At 37.0% G+C, this 19156-nt stretch overlaps 1 protein-coding gene and 1 pseudogene across 4 annotated transcripts in view; both read left to right on the top strand.

The window, feature by feature from the left end:
* SYT1 (synaptotagmin 1) overlaps positions 1 to 19156 on the top strand; it is a 579008-nt gene that overhangs the window by 433225 nt on the left and 126627 nt on the right. For all 4 annotated transcript variants that reach the window (XM_055236330.2, XM_055236332.2, XM_055236334.2 and 1 more), the window contains one exon: positions 741 to 908. In XM_055236330.2, the coding sequence (XP_055092305.1) occupies positions 741 to 908 (168 nt within the window). The remainder of the gene's footprint in view (positions 1 to 740; positions 909 to 19156) is intronic.
* Positions 8820 to 13890, top strand: LOC129459521 (RE1-silencing transcription factor-like; annotated as a pseudogene).

Below are 19156 nucleotides of genomic sequence, written 5' to 3' on the forward strand. Positions count from 1 at the left end.
TGTCACTAATAAACATCCCAACCCATAGCATCTGTCCCAGATATATTTGAACAGCTGGAGAATTCATCAGTTCTTGGCCTTTTGCCACCACTCATCCTAAGGCATGTCATACCGAAGAATGAACTTCAAAACCCATATTATAATGCACCTCTGATATTCAAAACATCAATTTCCTGGTCAGTTCTTGTCAATCAGCAAATTATTTTAGGGAGTAGGTGAGGAACTTGTGAATATCATTTCAATCCTTTCAGACTCCTAGCATAGCCTTTAATAAATCATTGCTCCATTGAACTGTGGCATTTAAATGCCTTGAAAGAGTTAATGGAACATTTGAAAAAAGTTATTTGCCCTTTTGTAAGTTACACCCTGACAACATAACTTAAAACAACAACAAAATATTCTACAAGAAAAACTTACTTGTAGTCAAATGCAATTGGCTTGTTTATTCTTTTATTAATCTTAAGGATTTATAGCATAATAGCAGGATCCATTATTAATAATGCTAACAGCTTCTAGAACTTTGAGAAAAAGCAATAAATCACTAAAAATTCCCATTTTCTCTCAAGTAATTTTAGCCTCAAGCAGTTCGTCAAAAGTCTCAATTTAAAAAATAACCAAAAACAAAATTATCTCCCTGTTCTGTTTATGCAACATAAATATTAAATTAAGCACCATGAAGAAGTAACACGTTTTAAGCATTTTTGTGACTGGATATTTTATCCTCATCTCTTTTTATTTAGGTACCATACTCGGAATTGGGTGGCAAAACCCTGGTGATGGCTGTATATGATTTTGATCGTTTCTCTAAGCATGACATCATTGGAGAATTTAAAGTTCCTATGAACACAGTGGATTTTGGCCATGTAACTGAGGAATGGCGTGACCTGCAAAGTGCTGAGAAGGAAGAGGTAAGGGAATTATTAGCATTTCTAACATCACAAGCTGTACTCACCAGTTGCTGCTCATATAATAACTTATTGAGAAATACTCAACAAAGGGGGATGTGGGCCTCTAGTTGTTGATAGCTGGTAAAATAGGGTCAAAGGCATTGAACCACCTTGTTAAAAAGTGTACAGGTCTTCTGGATGTTATTTGAAAGAAGAGAAAGAAATGTGTGTACTGGATCTAGAAACAGCAACCCTGGACACAAACAAGCACACATATGCCCACAGGAACTCTTTCTAAAAGCTTACAAAAGGCCACACACACTCATAAACTACTGCTTTAAAATGACAATGAAAAATTATTTTATGTCTCATATTTTTCCACAGTCATTTTGTGTTTTCTGCATAGGTTATGTAGCTATTACACAGAAATAAAATGGTACTTTTTCCTTGATTGTTTCTGCGTATCGCAGACAGTTCATTGTTTCTCCTGAAGATATGAGAGCATGATTGGTGAAACATCAAATATAATTCACAAAGCCTGATATTAAATCCATTTTTTAAATGGCTCACATTTTTATGCTACTCCTCACATTGTTTATTCCCAGTTTTAATAGTTTAGCCCAGTATTTTTCCATGACTTAAAAAGGGAAGTTCGATATGTTTAGTGCATTTAAGCTTCATAATAATCAATTGTATCTGATTATGCGATGCCTGTCTGGCACCAGCATTTTTCTCTGCAAACATTTCAGTAGACCAATACTAGAAAAGCAAACAACCCTTTGCTTCTCCAAATTCCTAAAACAACTCCTTTCCCAGTCACTCTTTAGTTCCTGACATATGGCTATAATTACCCAAGAGATTGCTGACAGCTCAGTCATTTAGGATCTCCAGGTCCCTAGGATTCCCTGGCCTCTTGGGGTCACCAGGGAGATCAGAGAGAGGGTCAGTCCTTCTGAGAAACTCAATCAAGTCCATCACCTGGGAATCCTCTCAGCCTAAGGTTTTCTGTGACCAATCTGAAGCTATGAACTTTATATGCCCTATATGATGAAATGAGGCTTCAGAACAGGCCTATTAATTCCCATGCTGAAATTGAACTTTTCACTCTAAAATTGCTGTTTGCTATTTGATTTTACAAAATGAGTCAAAAATACTAAAGTTAAACTCTGCTTTTTTTTTGGAAAAAAGTATATATACTTATACTTTCCAAAAGGAGAGCAGAGCTTAAGTATTTTTGTATATAATATTCATGTGTATATACTGTCTCAATATCTAAGAATGTTGACCAACCTTTCTTAGACATTTAGACAGATTTAGTCCTACTGTGGATATTCAAGAATACCCAAGAAAAATACTGAGTTTTAAAATTATATGATTTTATGGATAGTTCTTTCCTATAAGTGAACTAATGGTAATGTTACAGACATCTTCATGAAAAAAAAATTCGAACATTCAATTACAATGTTTATAATTATTTAACAAAGTAGTGAGATGTTTCATTGAATTTTTTATTGAAGTGTTTGACTTTGTGTAAATTTTTTGGGTGATAAAGTAGGACCATAACAAATGTTTGTTAACTGATTGGTTTTATTAATTGACTGGTCTTTGGTTGGCTTGTTGGTTGAATATGAGAACATGAACCATTGGTACTTCACAATGTCCACCTGTGCAGGGTGTATGGCTCACACTTGTTACTTTCACCTGGATAATTATCGGGTGGTAATGACATCCAAGATCACACCCAGTGGGTTTCTGAAAAATTGTGAAATATTTTTTTCTGAGCTAAGGGAATGTAGACCATTGAGCAAGTTTCCTCTTTCAGAAATCTTTGAGTATGAGCAGAGTTTGAAACTTAACACCAAGCTGACGGGTTTCACTCTAGAATCTAGGGGGTTAGGTACACTGCGCATTCAGAATTTTAACCTAGAAAGTGGCCTAACATGATTTACCCCTTATCTTACTTACTGATGAAATAAAATGGAATGTGAAGTACCCAGTATAGAGTCTGGCATATGGTAAATGTTCGCTAAGTGAGAGGTCTCTCGTACCTTTTTCTTGGTTAATTTTGTGTGTGTGTTCTCTTTCCCCATTTTGTGTGTTCATCTCCCCATTTGTTGTGTCTTTTCCCTCTATTTTTATCTACTTTGCCATCCTTTTTCTCACCATTGCACTTACTGAGTATCTGTAGGAGTTATTAATGGGAAGTATTAATTTTATCATTACACTTGTAAAACTCTAGAGACTTTCCTCTTTGATTTCTACTCAGGAATAGAAATTTTTGGTTTTCAGTTAGACTATTTCTCTTTATCAAGATATAGGTTATAAAAAACTGTGTAAGACAGATTTCTAGCTTACAAAGTATCTCTGGATGACCAGACCCAGTTAGAAACTTTTGCATAATAAAGGAAGTAAGATTCCAATTACATTTTATATCTGAAGAATTACATATTCTCAATGATATCTGCTCTAACTTTTCATGCCACTGTCCATTAATTGTAGAAAATTATAATTGTGTGAATAAATTGAAGTCTTAGATTGACTTTAGTTTTATGATTTTAAAGAAATTGTTTTTCCACTTTACATGAGCAATTTAGTTCATGATTTTAGTTTTGCTTTCATCTAGCAGTGTTAAGCGTTATTTTTAATGTCATAATGAGATGAAAGATATCAAAGAAAGTGAGAAAAAGGAATTCAAGGAACAGCTTTGGAATCTAGAACCAGTACTGCTAATCATAGTAAGCTGTTCTGCCAGAGACTTGGATTTAAACAGGTTAAATCAGACCCACTGACAGCAAACTCTGTGATGTTAATTAAATGGAGTAAGGTTTTGTTGCCAGAAAGTTGACAACTATAAGTCATGAGATGATGCAGTAACTGTGTAACTTAAAGGATTATGTACTATTTTAGTGACCAAATAATGTGCAAGCAATTTAGAAAGAAATGGGAAGGAACGTGGATAATGTAAGAGCCTCATTTGGAAGTGACTAGGCCCATGTTTAAAAGGAAGTGGTGTGGAAGAGATAAGCTGTACCGGGAAGAGCCACAACAAAAGCACATGGTTCCCACTATTCGATTCTATCCCCAGGTGGAAACATCACTGGTGAGGTTTCCATTTGGCTTGATCGTGTTCTGCAAATTTACACAATCAAAGCCACCTCACTGGTTTCCGTTCACTTGCTGGTTTGTTTTTTCAGTGATGCATGGTCGACTACTTTCTTCCTCCACTTCCCCACCTTCTAATAGATGAAGGTGGAATTTGACCTTGGAGACAGGTCAACCTTTCTCTGATTTTTGTTTCTTTAAAACAGAAACATGTATCCTCTGAGTTCCTGGAGATGGTTGTATATAAAACCGTTGTTTCTTAATTTTTTTATTTCTCAGTATATGGCTTCAAAATCATGCTTGGTAATCAGTATATAATTCTCCAATGTGCAAAAGGCTACCAATATGTATAGCCCCAAGCTGTCTAAGTTAAATCTTTGAGATTTTCTTCTCTTTAATCTTTCAAAAAATAAGTATTTATTGTATACGCAAGTCATACCTGAAACCAATCTTTATCTTTTTAGAATAAGCTATTTAATATTTTGACTTAATTATTTCAAACATTACAAGCAACAGCTATGACTCCATTTTTCCCTTCTTATAAATTTCACTTATGTCCAGTTTTAAAATTGTCTCAGTTCTGCACCCCAGGATCAGGTAGATCATCAAAGTATTTAAACCCTTTTTATTTTAACATTTTGTTCCTATTTATAAAATTTATTTTTATCTCCATGCCTTCTACTGATATTTGTTATCTCTAAAAACAGCATAAGGAATAGATAGCACCAGAAAAAAAACCAAGCCTTTCTTTTTAACGTTCCGCCCCGATATGCTGCAAGCTCTCATGATTTGAGCAGTACTGTTTTATTGTTTTGTTTCCATTAGAGAATAAGTCTATCACGTCTTCTTTGTGTAAAATTTGGTAAAGAGTGATTTTTAAATGAGATTCTGTAATCCAGTGCAAATGGAAAAAAAATTGATTGCAGAATTAAAACAAGTTGGAACATAATTTAATTAGTATCGAAGCAGAAGGGAAGAGAAACTACTTTAATGCCTTAATGGAAAATCAATTTTGCAAGAAAATTTCACATTTTTAAGCCTAATTAGAAAAACATTTACGTCACAGAAAAGCATGTGAAGAATACATATTCAATCAAATGGCTACAGTTTTTTAACTTCCAATGGTCAATTCCTTAGTACTTCTTCAGAATGAGTTAAAGTCATTATTCCTTACGGCATCTTTTATGCCCAAGGATCATGAAAGTAGTGATGCTGTTTCTAAGTACATTTAGAAATCAGATGGCAACTATGCTCTCCAAGAATCTCCACCCAATGATCAATGCCCTGATTGGAAATCCTTATAAAGTGTTAATTGCTGGAATTTTAAACATGGATGCCAATAAGAACCTTCCTGGTCACTCATTCACAACCTATCGCATTTGAGAAATGCAACAAAAATATTAATTTGCATCCATAGCATTTCAGGAAGTTATACTTGTTTTTCTTTACTTGTTCATTGTCTATCTTCCCCACTGGACTGAAGCTCCATCCAGGCAGCAGCCATGTCTATGGTTCCTCACCAAGTGTAATCAGAGAGGCAAGAACACAGTAGGCGTGCAAAACTATTTTTGAATGAATGAATGGAGATGTTTATTGTGCTGTAAGAAATGTGTCCAAACGCCCTTTTTAAAATCTGTGTTAATAGTCATTGTGTTCTTATTTTACAAATGAAGGTTAAAGTATTCTGAAAGCTAATCAGCAAAATGTCCTAGCTCTGAATGCTGAAAATAGTTTAGTGCCTCTCTGGGTTTTTTTGGTATGTTTCTTCAAAGATAGAGGCAGTACAGATGCTTAGCAAAATCAACCTTGTTATTGTTTTTCTTTATGGTTTTGAAAATGATAATAGATTTTGTCTCAATAACTTTTGTTTGTTTGTTAAAGGCTTATTCAGTGTCTCCCTCTTTGTAACCCTCTTTTTCATCCTGTTTCCATAATGCACATGGAGCTCATAGATTACCTTAATTTAACTTTTATTTAAATGTAAGACTTAAAGCTATGATGTAAGTCTCTGCCTACATCATGGAAATTGATCCAGAGGAAAATGGGAAAGAATTAGTTCTAGGGACAACTCAAAGAATGGGAATAAAATCTAAGTTTATCATGCCTAGAATATTTGTTGTTAATCAATTTTATAATATAGTAGATATAGTTTAGTAGTATTTAATTATTTTATAGTATATTAAAACTATAATATATATTAGTGTACCTAGTATCTATGTGTCCATATCATGGGACTTGGAACATACTGATTTCCCTTTAAACTGCTACAGAAGTATAGATGTGTTTTATTTTTTACAGTATCTTGGGCCATAGCTGTGGTTTATTTGAGTTTGAGTCTTTGGTTAGAATTTCTGTCACCAATTATAATTGTATTCTTATGTATAATAAATGTTATCCACTTCATGATGTGGTTTCCAAGAACATGACAGGGAAAGGCAAATAACTTGAAATATCTCTCTTGTATGTAGAACTGTAATTTGCTTGCTTTTCTGGTTAAAAAGACTTTTCAGGCACAGGTAGAAGAAATCCAAATTCTCACTTTAGAGTTTCTAAACAAAAATCCAATATTTTTTATTTTAAATTCCCTAGAAAAGTGATATAAATTAGACTCTAATTTGAAGCAAGAATTAAAGCAAGGAGAGATCCTGGACATTTTCAAAATGCACTTTGGCTACCTTCCATTGTTCTCCCTCCCATTGTCATATTTTAGCCTACTGCACCTGCCTTCCTTGTCACAGTGATAACCACCCAAAGATCTGGTCTCACAGCCTGGCTCTCTAGCTTGCAAAGTTCATCTTCATTAAAGTTTATATTAGCTTCTCTACCTATCCTATAAACACAAATAATAGCTATCATTTACTGAGAGTCTACTGTATGCTGACAAAAAAAAAATCTCATAACATTCTTCAAAATTGACATTACCAAATCTGTTTTACAAAATAGGGAAGGAAGGGAACTGAGACCCAGGAAAGTTTAAGTAATGTGTCCAAGTTTACACGGGCAATGCCATAACTACAATTCAAACACAGGTCTAAAAGCCTACACTTTCCATTTTTTGAGATTGAGTCTTGCTCTATTGCCCAGGCTAGAGTGCAGTGGTGTGATCTCAGCTCACTGCAACCCCCGCCTCCCAGGTTCAAGCGATTCTCCTGCCTCAGCCTCCCAAGTAGCTGGGGTTACAGGTGCCTGCCACCATGCCCAGCTATTTTTTGTATTTTTAGTAGAAACGAGGTTTCACCATGTTGGCCAGGCTGGTCTCGAACTCATGACCTCAAGTGACCTACCTGCCTCGGCCTCCCAAAGTGCTGGGATTACACACGTGAGCCACTGCACCTGGCCCACACCATCTTCTTTAAAGAGTCTCTCTTGGTCTTTTCAGTTCTGTCTGGCTCCCAAACCCATTTTCTTTCTACACTGCCATATTGCCACTAAGAGAGTGCAAGGATATTGTCTGTTTTGTTTATCTACTTATGCCCAGCACATTGCACTGTGACTGCAACATCCAAAATGCTTAAATAAATATTTTCAAGTAGATTGGTTGAACAAATTAGAATTTAACAAACATGCATTCTAATGTTCTATCACCTTTGAGAGAGTCATCTTTAAAAGATACCCAGTTATTCCAGTTGCACCGTGGTATCCCAAAATATTTTTGAATTCCAGTCCCTCTCTCCAAGTATCTTTCTCAGTGTATGATACATTATCTGTTCTCAATAATGATTTGTCTTTGTCTTGAAAAGGTAAATTTCACTGAAATGGCCATAACTATGTAGGGTCAAGTATAGGCTATTAGTTGATGATCGAATTGGGTAAAACAGTTGTAATTACTGCGGGAAAGTGATGAGATGGATGTTCTTGTGAGGTTTATATTCTGACTCTGTCCTAAATGCTTTGGAGCATTAACATCATTACATGGTCTCTCAAATGTTTTGCTATGGGGAATATTCTCATTAGGAGATATAAATTCCGATACACGTAGTACCAAGAAAATATAATTGTTTTAATAGAAATCAATGTAAGTATTAGGTTTTCTTTTTATCCAAAGAATAAAAGGACAGAGAGTTTTCAGTTGAATTTTAAATAAAGCAGAGCAAAGTAGATTTGGGAGCCTGGATGTGTGTAAGCTGGCAGAGCAGAAAGTGAGGAGTGGGGGGTTGAAATGGGAACAAATATAAAACAAAAGGAGAATGAGAATAATGATGTAGACAAGAGCAGTCTTGTTTACATCTGGTTTTTCATATTACTGAAATAATGAAAAGGTTTTTGAATGGGAAGCAATGTGAGCAACACAGGAGAATGTTTTGTTCTGTCTTCCACGGATTTAAACCTTTTCAAATGCAATCTTTTCTCTTGAGTTCATCATAGGTTTGGGAGCAATATTTTTTATCGTTTGTGAATCTTAAAATTAGATGTTTTTACCTTCTGTCTTACTCCTACCTACCTTTGAGCAGGCCAAATGTTTGTGCTGTAAAATCTTTAATCCATTACAATCTGTTACTCTGCAATTAGATGAAATGTCAGTGATTGAGTTGTACTAGTTGTACTACAGAATAAGGGAGGAGAATGAGGACTCGCTGAAAAACAAGAGCTTAAATAATTAAAGAATGCAAGAGAGAGGAAGCATACACAGACACACAAACTTACTTGCTTTAAACATGATTAAATTCTTGCCAATTATGAACAAGAACTTTTAAATACTGTAAATTAATTTTATGTATTCATTCTTTCATTGATTTCATCATATATTAAGCCTCTTTTATAAGCCAGGTATTGTGCTAATTTATCGAATACAGTGGTGAATAAGATAGACCCCCACTTTTGGCCACCTGACCTCCCGAGCTGGTGGGGTTGAGGCTGGAGTCCTGCCAGGAGCCATGGGGAAGTGAAGTTTGCAAACTTCCGGGGCGCCTGGCCCTGGGCGTTGGGCGAGCCCGGGGGTGGTCGGAAGGGCTCGGGGGGCGGGGGGGCGTGGGGGGGCGGAGAAGCCCCAACGCAGCCTTTGCGATTACAGTCATGGCCACCCAGGTGATGGGGCTGTCTTCTGGAAGAGAAGGGCTGTTTACCAGCAATGGCAACATTGGAATGGCCTTGCCTAACGGCATGTATGACTTGCATGATCTCTCTAAAGCTGAACTGGCCGCACTTCAGCCTATCTTGCTGGCAAATGCGGCCTTCAATGGAAAAGTAAATGGCAGCTGCTGTGATTACCTGGTCGGTGAAGAAAGACAGATGGCAAAATTGATGCCTATTGGGGATGACAGCTTTTCAGATAGTGAAGAAGGAGAAGGACTTGAAGAGTGCTGAAACAAAAGGTGAACCTCATGGGCTGAGACGTTTGGAACTCAGCGTTGTAGAACTTCAGCATGTATTTGAGGCATCAGCTGCTCCAGAGATTTACAGCTCAAAAAAGATCTTCCTCCTGAAACACCTGGAACAGAGGACAAAGGCAAGAACTCGAAGACCAAATCCTTTCACTGTAAGTCATGCCAACATGAAGCAGAATCTGAAGAACAGTTTGTGCATCACATCAGAGTTCACAGTGCCAAGAAATTTTTTGTGGAAGTGCAGAGAGGCCAGACGCGGTGGCTCACGCCTGTAATCCCAGCACTTTGGGAGGCCGAGATGGGAGAATCACCTGAGGTCAGGTGTTCGAGACCAGCCTGACTAGCATGGAGAAACGCTGTCTCCACTAAAAACACAAAATTAGCCCAGTGTTGTGGCGCATGCCTGTAATCCCAGCTACTCGGGAGGCTGGAGCTGGAGAATCGCTTGAAACCAGGAGGCGGAGGTTGCATGCGGTGAGCCAAGATCATGCCATTGCACTCCAGCCTATACAACAAGAACGAAACTCCGTCAAAAAGAAAGAGAGAGAGAGAGAGAGAGAAAGACAGACGAAAGAAAGAAAGAAAGAAAGAAAGAAAGAAAGAAAGAAAGAAAGAAAGAAAGAAAGAAAGAGAAAGAAAGAAAGAAAGAAGAAAGAAAGAAAGAAAGAAAGAAAGAAAGAAAGAAAGAAAGAAAGAAAGGGAAGCAAGCAACAGCCAAGGAATCTGGCTCTTCCACTGCAGAAGAAGGAGCCAAGGTCCGTATTCGCTGTGACCACTGTGGCTGCAATACCAATCGATATGATCCCTATACTGCACACCTGAAGCACCACACCAGAGCTGGGGATAATGAGCGAGTCTACAAGTGCATCATCTGCACATACACAACAGTAAATGATATTTGGAAACTGTAAGCCTGGAATTAGGAGACGTAATTATTCCTTCAAGTTTTATAGAATATCACTTGGGAGATTCCAAAGCCATAGCTATTACATGGCAAACCTAGGATAAGAGCGGTAGTATGAGTGCTGGCAGACCAGCTGCAACTTTCCTATACAGTGAAAAAGGCTGGTGAAACAAGTACAGGCCAGATTTTTAAAAATCATACTTTCTCAAGGATCTGCACAAACTGGTGGGTGTCCTGGCTGTCTGTGTGATAGCCTCTTTCTACAGGTGAGGCCTCAAATGAATTGCAGCTATCCTGGTGTTCCTGTGGGGGACACTTTGTATGAAAAAAGGGCATGTACTCCAAAACATTTTTGTAGGTTCTTTGGCCGGGCACCAAACAGTACGAAAGAGTCCAATGTAGAATTTTTCTTACCAATAGCAGTTATTCATTGCAGTGAAATAAAATATGATCCCAGTAGGGAATCTTGAATTCTGACCTCCCATATTCTATTTTGAAATAACCACTTTATGTTTCTTTTTTTTTTTTTTAATCTGATGATCTCTTTGAGGCCGGCTTCAGATTTTGATGGTACAACATGAAAGATTAGGAAAAGCATTAATAATCTGTGGGTGGAAAACTTGTTAAAAATCTGCGAGTAAAGTTTGAGTTAAAAGTTGTTTGAACATGGAATTGACTGGGAGGCCAAAGATTTTTAAAAGCAGAAGATTCTTCTCTTAAGACATGAGGAGTAAGTTGTGTGATAATGGTGTGTGTTTTGTGTGCATGAATAGAAATTGTAAATGTTGAATTCTAGGTTCTGACAATCACTGTCAACAGAAGATCAAGCTGCAAATATTTATGCCTTAAAACTTAAATTATAAAGCTAGTTAAATCTTTCTAACAACTAGTTTTAATGTTCATGGGTACATTTTACCTAAGTTACTGTTAACATTGTATAGAGAAAGATTCATCTTAAGCACAGATTGGCTATCAGGAATTAGTTTGGGGAAGAGGTTTTTTTGTGGATTCTTTCATACTGCAAAAGTAAAACCATTTGCCTTCTGGGGAATTAAGCTAAATTCTAATCTAGTCTTTAAGACTAGAATACTAAAAACAAAAACATGAAGGAAATTAAAACCCCTTATTATTAAATCGATTTGTAAAAACGTTGTTACTGGAAATTGATTGGACTTGAGGCCTTCTTCCAGAAAATAAGGACTTGATTGTCAGGCCTGTATTAGGTTCTGAACCTTAATGCCATGTATTCGTACTTATCAGAAATTATTTCAGTGAAAAGTACATTAGCAGTATGAACTTCTGGTCCAGTTGGAAATTCTTCCATTTGAAAAATGTGATATTTGCATGGAACTGTTTACATCTATTTGTTTTCTAGTCCCACTCCCCCACACTGGATAGAATTTAAGCTAGAATTTTTCCTTTTGATAAAAGAACAAAAAATGAACATGTTATTTGTAAGTTGATGTGTAGTAACTAGTGATAAACTTGAAAAACTAGAATACATGATAAGCCTAATCTTAGGTGGTCTTATGAAAATGAATCTCTTACCTATCTTTTGAACCTATATTCACATTGGTTTTTAAGATTTTTTAAGTTATATTTTTTCATTTTTTCCTCAGAGCTGCTTCTTATTTTGGGACCACTTTTTTCTTTTATTGTGTAATTCACAAGGGGCTGCATTTTTTTTTTTTTTTTTTTGATAAGGCTTGTAACTATGGCTGGATGTTTTGCTCTAGTCTTCTAAGATGGGCCATTTTATTTTTCAGAGTCACTTATAAAGTCATGTGTAATTAACTTTGGAGACTGTTTTGCATATGACTGCTGCTACAAATTAAAACCCAAGTAGACCTCATTGCCTGTCACCCTATGAATGTTGACAATGGAAGGAATACCTTGCCTGTGGTATACTGTCACTTTTGGACTGAAAAGCTGAGGAAGAAACTTAATTTTCTTTTTTGCATAAGTCAGAAAAACTTACAGCTAGTGTTCCCAGTTTCCTGGTTGACTCCAGCAGATGAAATGAACAGACAGTGTTAATTCAGACTGAAGAAATTATCTGAATCTTGGCTTGTGTAGATTTACAATCTACATATAATATTAACTAAATCAGATAGCTTTTACAGTTTCACATGTGTACATAGGTTCCCTCCCAGTCCCTTCCATACCCATTAGTTATTGAACTTTCTAATTCTAATTCTATTGAAACATTACAACAGTGTTTTGTTGCACCAATTTTATAAACTTATGCAGTGCAATATGTGTTATTTTTCTGAGGCAAACCAAAGGTAAATTTCTCAAGGTTCTTGCTGCCTTCTTTAGCAGCATTTGAGGGAGGATCTTTTATACATTCGTAACAGATAAAAATAAAGCAGATTGCAAATCCTTTTTTAAAATCTTAAACCATGTACCAAGTTTTTGGTCCAAATTGTGTAGGATAAGTTAAACTTAAATTGCATTCTATTAACCAATATGAGTGTATTTCCGTAAGCGTAGTTATGTTGAAATACAGTTTTAAAAAGAAAAAAAAAAAGATAGACCCACTAAGCTTAGTCAATTAAAAATTAATGGTGAGACAGAACTACAGGGTAGATTAAAGCTCAGCCTATGTGGATCACCATGACTCCCCTTACTACTGATGTGTCCTTCAGCTTGTTGCTTAATCCTTTCATAAAATGAGGTTAATATTTACTCACCTCCACGAGTTGTGACACACTCTAAATTAGATAATTAATGTAAAGCACTTAGAACAATACTTGGCACCAGATAAGCTCTCAAAAAATATTAGTGGTTTTTGTTATTAAAAACATTGGTCAGAGCCCTTATTTCCTTGCCAGCTGAAAGGCGTTGCTCTGATGACTAGACTCACATCCTTCCTTTTTTGAGGACACTGGGACAGCCTAAGTGTTCAGAAGGCATTGTCATACATGGTTTTAATAAAAGAGTGGATATCTGAGCCTAGATCCCATGTGCGAGAGTCTGTGGGATGTGAAAAGATTTCACAAAGACGCACCCAGTTTAAGGCTCAGCACACGTGAGTGGAAGATAGTGCTACCATGGTGTGACCTCAGTGATTGTGCACCAATTAACTCCTCTAAGCTCTGACACCCCACAAAGGAACTCAAAGTTTCAGACTCTGCTAAAATAAGACAGACAATAACAAGTGTTGACAAAGATGTGAAAAAAATTGGAATTCTTATACGTTGCTAATAGAAGGTAAAATGATGTAGCCACTTTTGAAACCAGTTTGACAGTTCCTCAAAAGGTTAAATAAAGTTGCCATGTTATCCAACAATTCTACTAAGTTCTACCCAAGAAAAATGGAAACTCATGTATACACACCAAAAAAATGTACAACAACAGTAGTAACATTTTTCGTAACAGCCAAAAAAGTAGAAACAACCAAAATATTCATCAAGTGATGAATGGATAAGCAAAATGCGGTATATCCATACAGTAGAAAATTACTTAGCCATAAAAAGAAATAAAGTCTTGATACATGCTATAACACTCATGAGCCAAAATAGGCAAATCCACAGAAAGACAGAAAGTAGATTCATGCCTAAGGGTAAGGATAGGATAGGGAATGGGGAATGACAGGTAATGGGTATGGGATTTTTTTGGAGTGATGAAAATCTTCTAGAATTAGATAGCAATGATGGTTACATAACCCATGAATATACTAAAATCCACCAAACTGTACACTTTAAATGGGTGAATTTTATGGTATGTGAATAAATACCATTTTTCTCAATAAGCTGTTTCTTATTTTTTATTTTCTTTCTTATTTTTAAATTAAATACAATTTAAAAAATTATTTGAGACAGGGTCTCTTTTTGTCACCCAGACCAGAGTACAGTGGCACAATCATAGCTCACTGCAGCTTCAAACTCCCAAACCCAAGCAATCCTTTCACCTCAACCTCCCAAGTAGCTGGGACTGCAGGCTGGCACCACCATGCCCAGCTAATATTTTTTGTTTGTTTGTTTGTAGAGACAGGATCTTACTATGTTACTCAGTTTGGCCTCAAACTCCTGGCCTCAAGCAATCCTGTCACCTAAGCCTCATAACCTGTGGATCACCACAGCCAGTCCTAAATCTGTTTTTAAAAAAAGTTTCAGGGACAGAGATCCTAAACATCAAAGCATGATGCTCCAGGCTGACTGGAGTTCCATGTGAAACAGCCCTCAGGTATGCTGGAAATGTCTTTCCTGGGGCTGTTTCAAAAGTTTTGGGATATTTGCTGAAAATATTCTAGTCTCTCTTTAAACTAGAACACTTGTCTCCAAAATCACACTCCTTATTACCATTTCTATTGATATAAGGGCAGTACTAAGGTTCACTTTTTAGAGATGAGGAACCCAAGCCTAGGACATATGCTAGCCAATGAGAGCTCAAGATGTAAATGCCAGTTTTTCTGATTCCACAGCCATTTTCTAGTAGTCTACTCTCCCTTAGGATAAGAAGTTTATGCCTAATTCTCCTGATGTAAAAACAAAGCTTTAAACATGAGAACCAATCTTTTTGCAGCTTGTTTTCATACTGTAGCTTCTCAGAGATTCCCCAAGTTGCCCTTTTCTGGACCTTTTTTCTGGTAACATCGTGACTTTTTAAATTGAAATAAAATCGGCATGCAATAAAATGCATAGATGTTAAGTGTACAGTTCAATGAGTCTTGACAACTCTATACACAGTGTAACACCAATCAAGCTACAGAACATTTCTTATCCCCAAAGAAGTTCCTCATACCTCTTTCCAATGTGTCTTAGCCCAAGCTCCTAGAGGTAACTTCTGTTCTGATTTTTCTTACCGCAGATTACTTTGCCTGTTTTGAACTATATACCATGGAATCATGTTATTTTGTGTCTGGTTTCTTCAGCTTAAGATGATGTTTATGAGATTCTTCATACAGTAATATTTCACTCCTTTTGATTGCTAAGTGCTATTCTATTACGTGAATATATCAAGATTTATCCATTTTCCTACTGGTGGAATTTTGGGTTGCTTCCAGTTAGAGATTGTTAGGAATAAAGCTGTTGTACTTGTACAGCTTTCTGTGGACATATGCTTTCATTTCTCCTGAACTGCTGGTTCATAGGTAGGTGTATGTATCACACTTCTTTAAAGCTAAAATGACCAGGACCCCAGGTAATAGTCTAAATCTGAATGTATTGTGATACCTACCGTACAGGCTTCAGTCATGTTTTCTTTTCATTCTCACTAGCCTCCACGATGATGCTCAGTCCCACCTTGATTCTTGACCTGGGCACTATGTTGTCTATCGTCCACCATACAACTGGCACCTCATAACACACGTTTATTCTCTAAGTGTAGGTGCATAGCCACACAATGCTGTTACATAAAAAGATGCCTTGTTTACCTGTTTCGTTGTCTCGATAGGTAGAATATAAGCTTCTTATAAGTGAGGAAAGCATCTTAGGACTTTTGCACATCACAGTAATTAGCTCTTAGGAGAAAGTATGGCATGGATCAAATGAGCATAGAACTCGGAATCCAAATCACATCAACTCTCTGAGCCTCATTTCCACATATGTTAAATATTATTGAAAAATGTAAAATAAATCATGTACCTATGTGTTTGAAATTTAAAAGTTATTTTTCAAGCATAGGTCTGTCCAATGCCAAATGAATTCCTAAAATAAGCAATCAGATACATCGAGCAGCTATTCACTTTCACTGTTTTATAGGGGGAAAACAATCCATTGTTTCTGGAACAATTTAAAAAGTTTAGGAGTATTTTCACTCTCACTGCAGAGCTGGTGAACATCTCAGTATCTTTATCACCACTTCCTTCTATCCTTCCCAGATTTCAAGTGCCCGAAGGCAAAGTGGAATGACCCCTAAGCTTTTTTCAAAAGCTGATGGAAGAATTCCCTGTCAGCCTACTTTATGCAAAACAACTTCTGGCACTGGCTGTCACCCTGCCAGCCTCATCTCCCCTCTTCTTACTTTTTGCTCTACTTTAAATGTCTCTCAAATCATTAATCATATGCAATTATTTTCCCCCTGGGACAGACCACAGCTAGATTGTGAACCAGAGATGGCAGAGTAGTCACTGGAGTGCTTGCTCCTGGGCTTTAGGAGCTGGCAGACTTCTGGCTTGGAAAAGAGCAGGACATTGCGCAGTGGGAGAACCCGGGGCACACAAACCCTGCTCAAGTCAAGCTATCTACTTATGACTTTAAAATGCTTATAGGGCACTGTTGTCAGAGGTGACTGTCGGGCAAAATGTCAGAGCCCTGGCATCAGGAAGTGCTCAACTCACGTGTTGGTAAAAAGAATTTACCGACAACAGCATAGGTTTGAAAAGGAAAAGTTTATTAGAAAGAACACTGCAGAAGAGTGCAGCGGTGCACCACAGTGAGAGGATTGAGCACACTGCTGTGGGTTTTTCCTTAGGGGTATTCATGGACCTTAAGGTGGGAGCTTAAGGGTAATTTGGACCATATTAGCCACATAGATCATGATAAATGACTATGTTTGTAGACATTTTGGTGTGTTAATGTCAGCAAGGGTTGTAAAATGAGTTTTGGAATGGCATTACTGATATAAGATACTGAGCTGTGAAGAATTGCCCCAAATTTAAAAATTTTTAAAGAATGAGAAAGCTACCAAAAATGTATGGTTCCCTAAATGTACTGCAGTGTGAACTATGGCACTGACCATTCTCCTAAATTTCCATTTCCATATAAAGAGATGTATAGAAATTTTAATGACTTAGAAAGATTGAAAAAGGCCTAGAACCAGAGGCCAACTTTAGATATTAGGAAAGTCTAATTACTTCTAATTTTCCCAGATAAGGAGTTGTGCCTCCGGAGGGCCTGTTTAATAGTCACCAGGTGACCCGTACTGTCTTCTAAATTCCTCAAATAAGGAGTTTTTGTCTCCGGGGCCTGTTCAATGGTCACCAGGTGATTTTCACTCTCCTCTGTGACCCGGTTTGTCCTCTAATGGAACCCTGTTTCCAGCATCCCTTCTGAAAGCCTTCTACACCAATATTTCTCTTTTCATGTGGACTATAACTATGTTATATGCAAGAATAAATTTCTGGACCCTGGATAACACTAGAATACAGACAGGAACATTTATGAGTGAAGTGAAAGGCCCCACATACAATTCTAGAAGAGGACAGAAAGGAAAATCTGAAACTATCTCTAGTCAACTTTTCTTATTCTCTAAGCTGCAAATACTCTGGAATGTGGTCAGAGGTTGTGATTTCCCGCAAGTTAACCAACTGCCCTTCACTTTAAGCTGTGATTTCTACATGAATAAATAAATATTCCAACAAGGTGCTTCCTTGAATTTTCACGTTCTGCTAGTGCTTTAAAGAGAGGAGAAAAAAATGTTTTTCAGAAACCAACATAGTGTCAGAAATAGTCTGCTCTTAATCGTATCTCAGTGTCAAAAAACAAAAACAGAGTGAGATTAGAATATTAAAATAGGTAGAGAGTGTGGAATTTTATGTTTTTATTTTAGAATGTATTTTTGAATAGCCTCTCAAGTCATAAACAGGGAATATAGAAAGCAGCCTTTGAAATGCCTGCCTGAGATAAAATCAACATTAATGTTTAACTTAGAATCAGAGGAGAGCTGTATGCCTCTTTTCAAGGTCATCGACTTTCCAAGCTGTGTCACACTGATACTCTGTTTATGTTGAAGCCATGCTGCCATGTTTGAAGATGACATAAAGGCAATGGAACCTATGTGTCACAGTAGGATTACCTAATTTTGGTTTAAAAAATGCCATTTTTGTTTCTTTTTGGTAAATAGTGCTCTCTGTTTCCTGGAAAATCACGTATAGTGCAAATTTACCTTTACTCATGTTTAAGCTCACACCTATTGAGTATCTGTTTAAGTCAAGCACTGTTCTAAGTGTGTAACTCATTTACTCACAACAACACTGTGGGGTAGGCACCATTATTATCCCCAATTTATAGACAAAGAAGCTGAAACTCAAGAGAAGTTGGAATTCCACGTGGCCAAGTAGCTAATAATGGGAGGGCTGCGGTTCAGAATTTTGTCTTACCGCAAGGTTCTTATCCATCGTGTTAAATTTACTCTAACTTAGAAATAGGTTACAGGGCCTATGCTAGGGATGATGTTTTGGTCTGCAATACATACACTCCACACATGCCCTATAGTTGTCTGTTTCCTTACTCCAAACTCCCAACAATTCTGCCAACACCACAATACCACACAGTACCAAGGGAGGGCTGCAACAGCCAGCATCCATTCAACACCACTCCCAAGTCTCTTAGCTGCTCCCAAGATTTCTGGGCCACTCTTTCCATGATACACATATGCGTGAAAAATCCCATATAAAATTCACATGCTTCTGTTTTCAAATCCCTCTATTCCCCATCCTTTGCTTTATTCCATTCCACAATAGTGCAAGTTCCTGGAAAAACGCAGCAACATCTTCCATCTCTTTCATCACCTTCCCTTTTACCAAATAGGACGAGGAGCATGGAGTAGAATATCCATCCCTGTAATTATACCTAAAACACTAAAGATCAGTGAAGTGTGTATTTTAATGTTCTCCGAATAGCATTTAATTAAGGGTACTTGAATATATGAGAAATGTCTTTGCAAAGTAAATGTTTTATGTGCTTAGAGTTTTCTAAACCCCAGTGTTTCATAATGCAAAATAAGCTCTTTATTAGTACCCTCTGGCTGAGATAAGATATTGAGCTGTGAAGAATTGCCCAAAATTTAAAACTTTTTAAAGAACAAAAAAGCTACCAAAAAATGTATGATTCCCTAAAATGTACTGTGATGTGAACTGCAGCACTGACCATTCTCCCAAATTTCCATCCCAAAACCCTGCTTCTCATGAAAGAGAGAGAGAAAAATAGGGAGAAAAAAGCACATGCTACATCTTACAAAACCAGATAGTTACTAAATGCTTGTCATTTGGTCCC

This window comes from Symphalangus syndactylus, chromosome 13 (genome assembly GCF_028878055.3).
Source record: "Symphalangus syndactylus isolate Jambi chromosome 13, NHGRI_mSymSyn1-v2.1_pri, whole genome shotgun sequence".
Taxonomy (NCBI): domain Eukaryota; kingdom Metazoa; phylum Chordata; class Mammalia; order Primates; family Hylobatidae; genus Symphalangus; species Symphalangus syndactylus.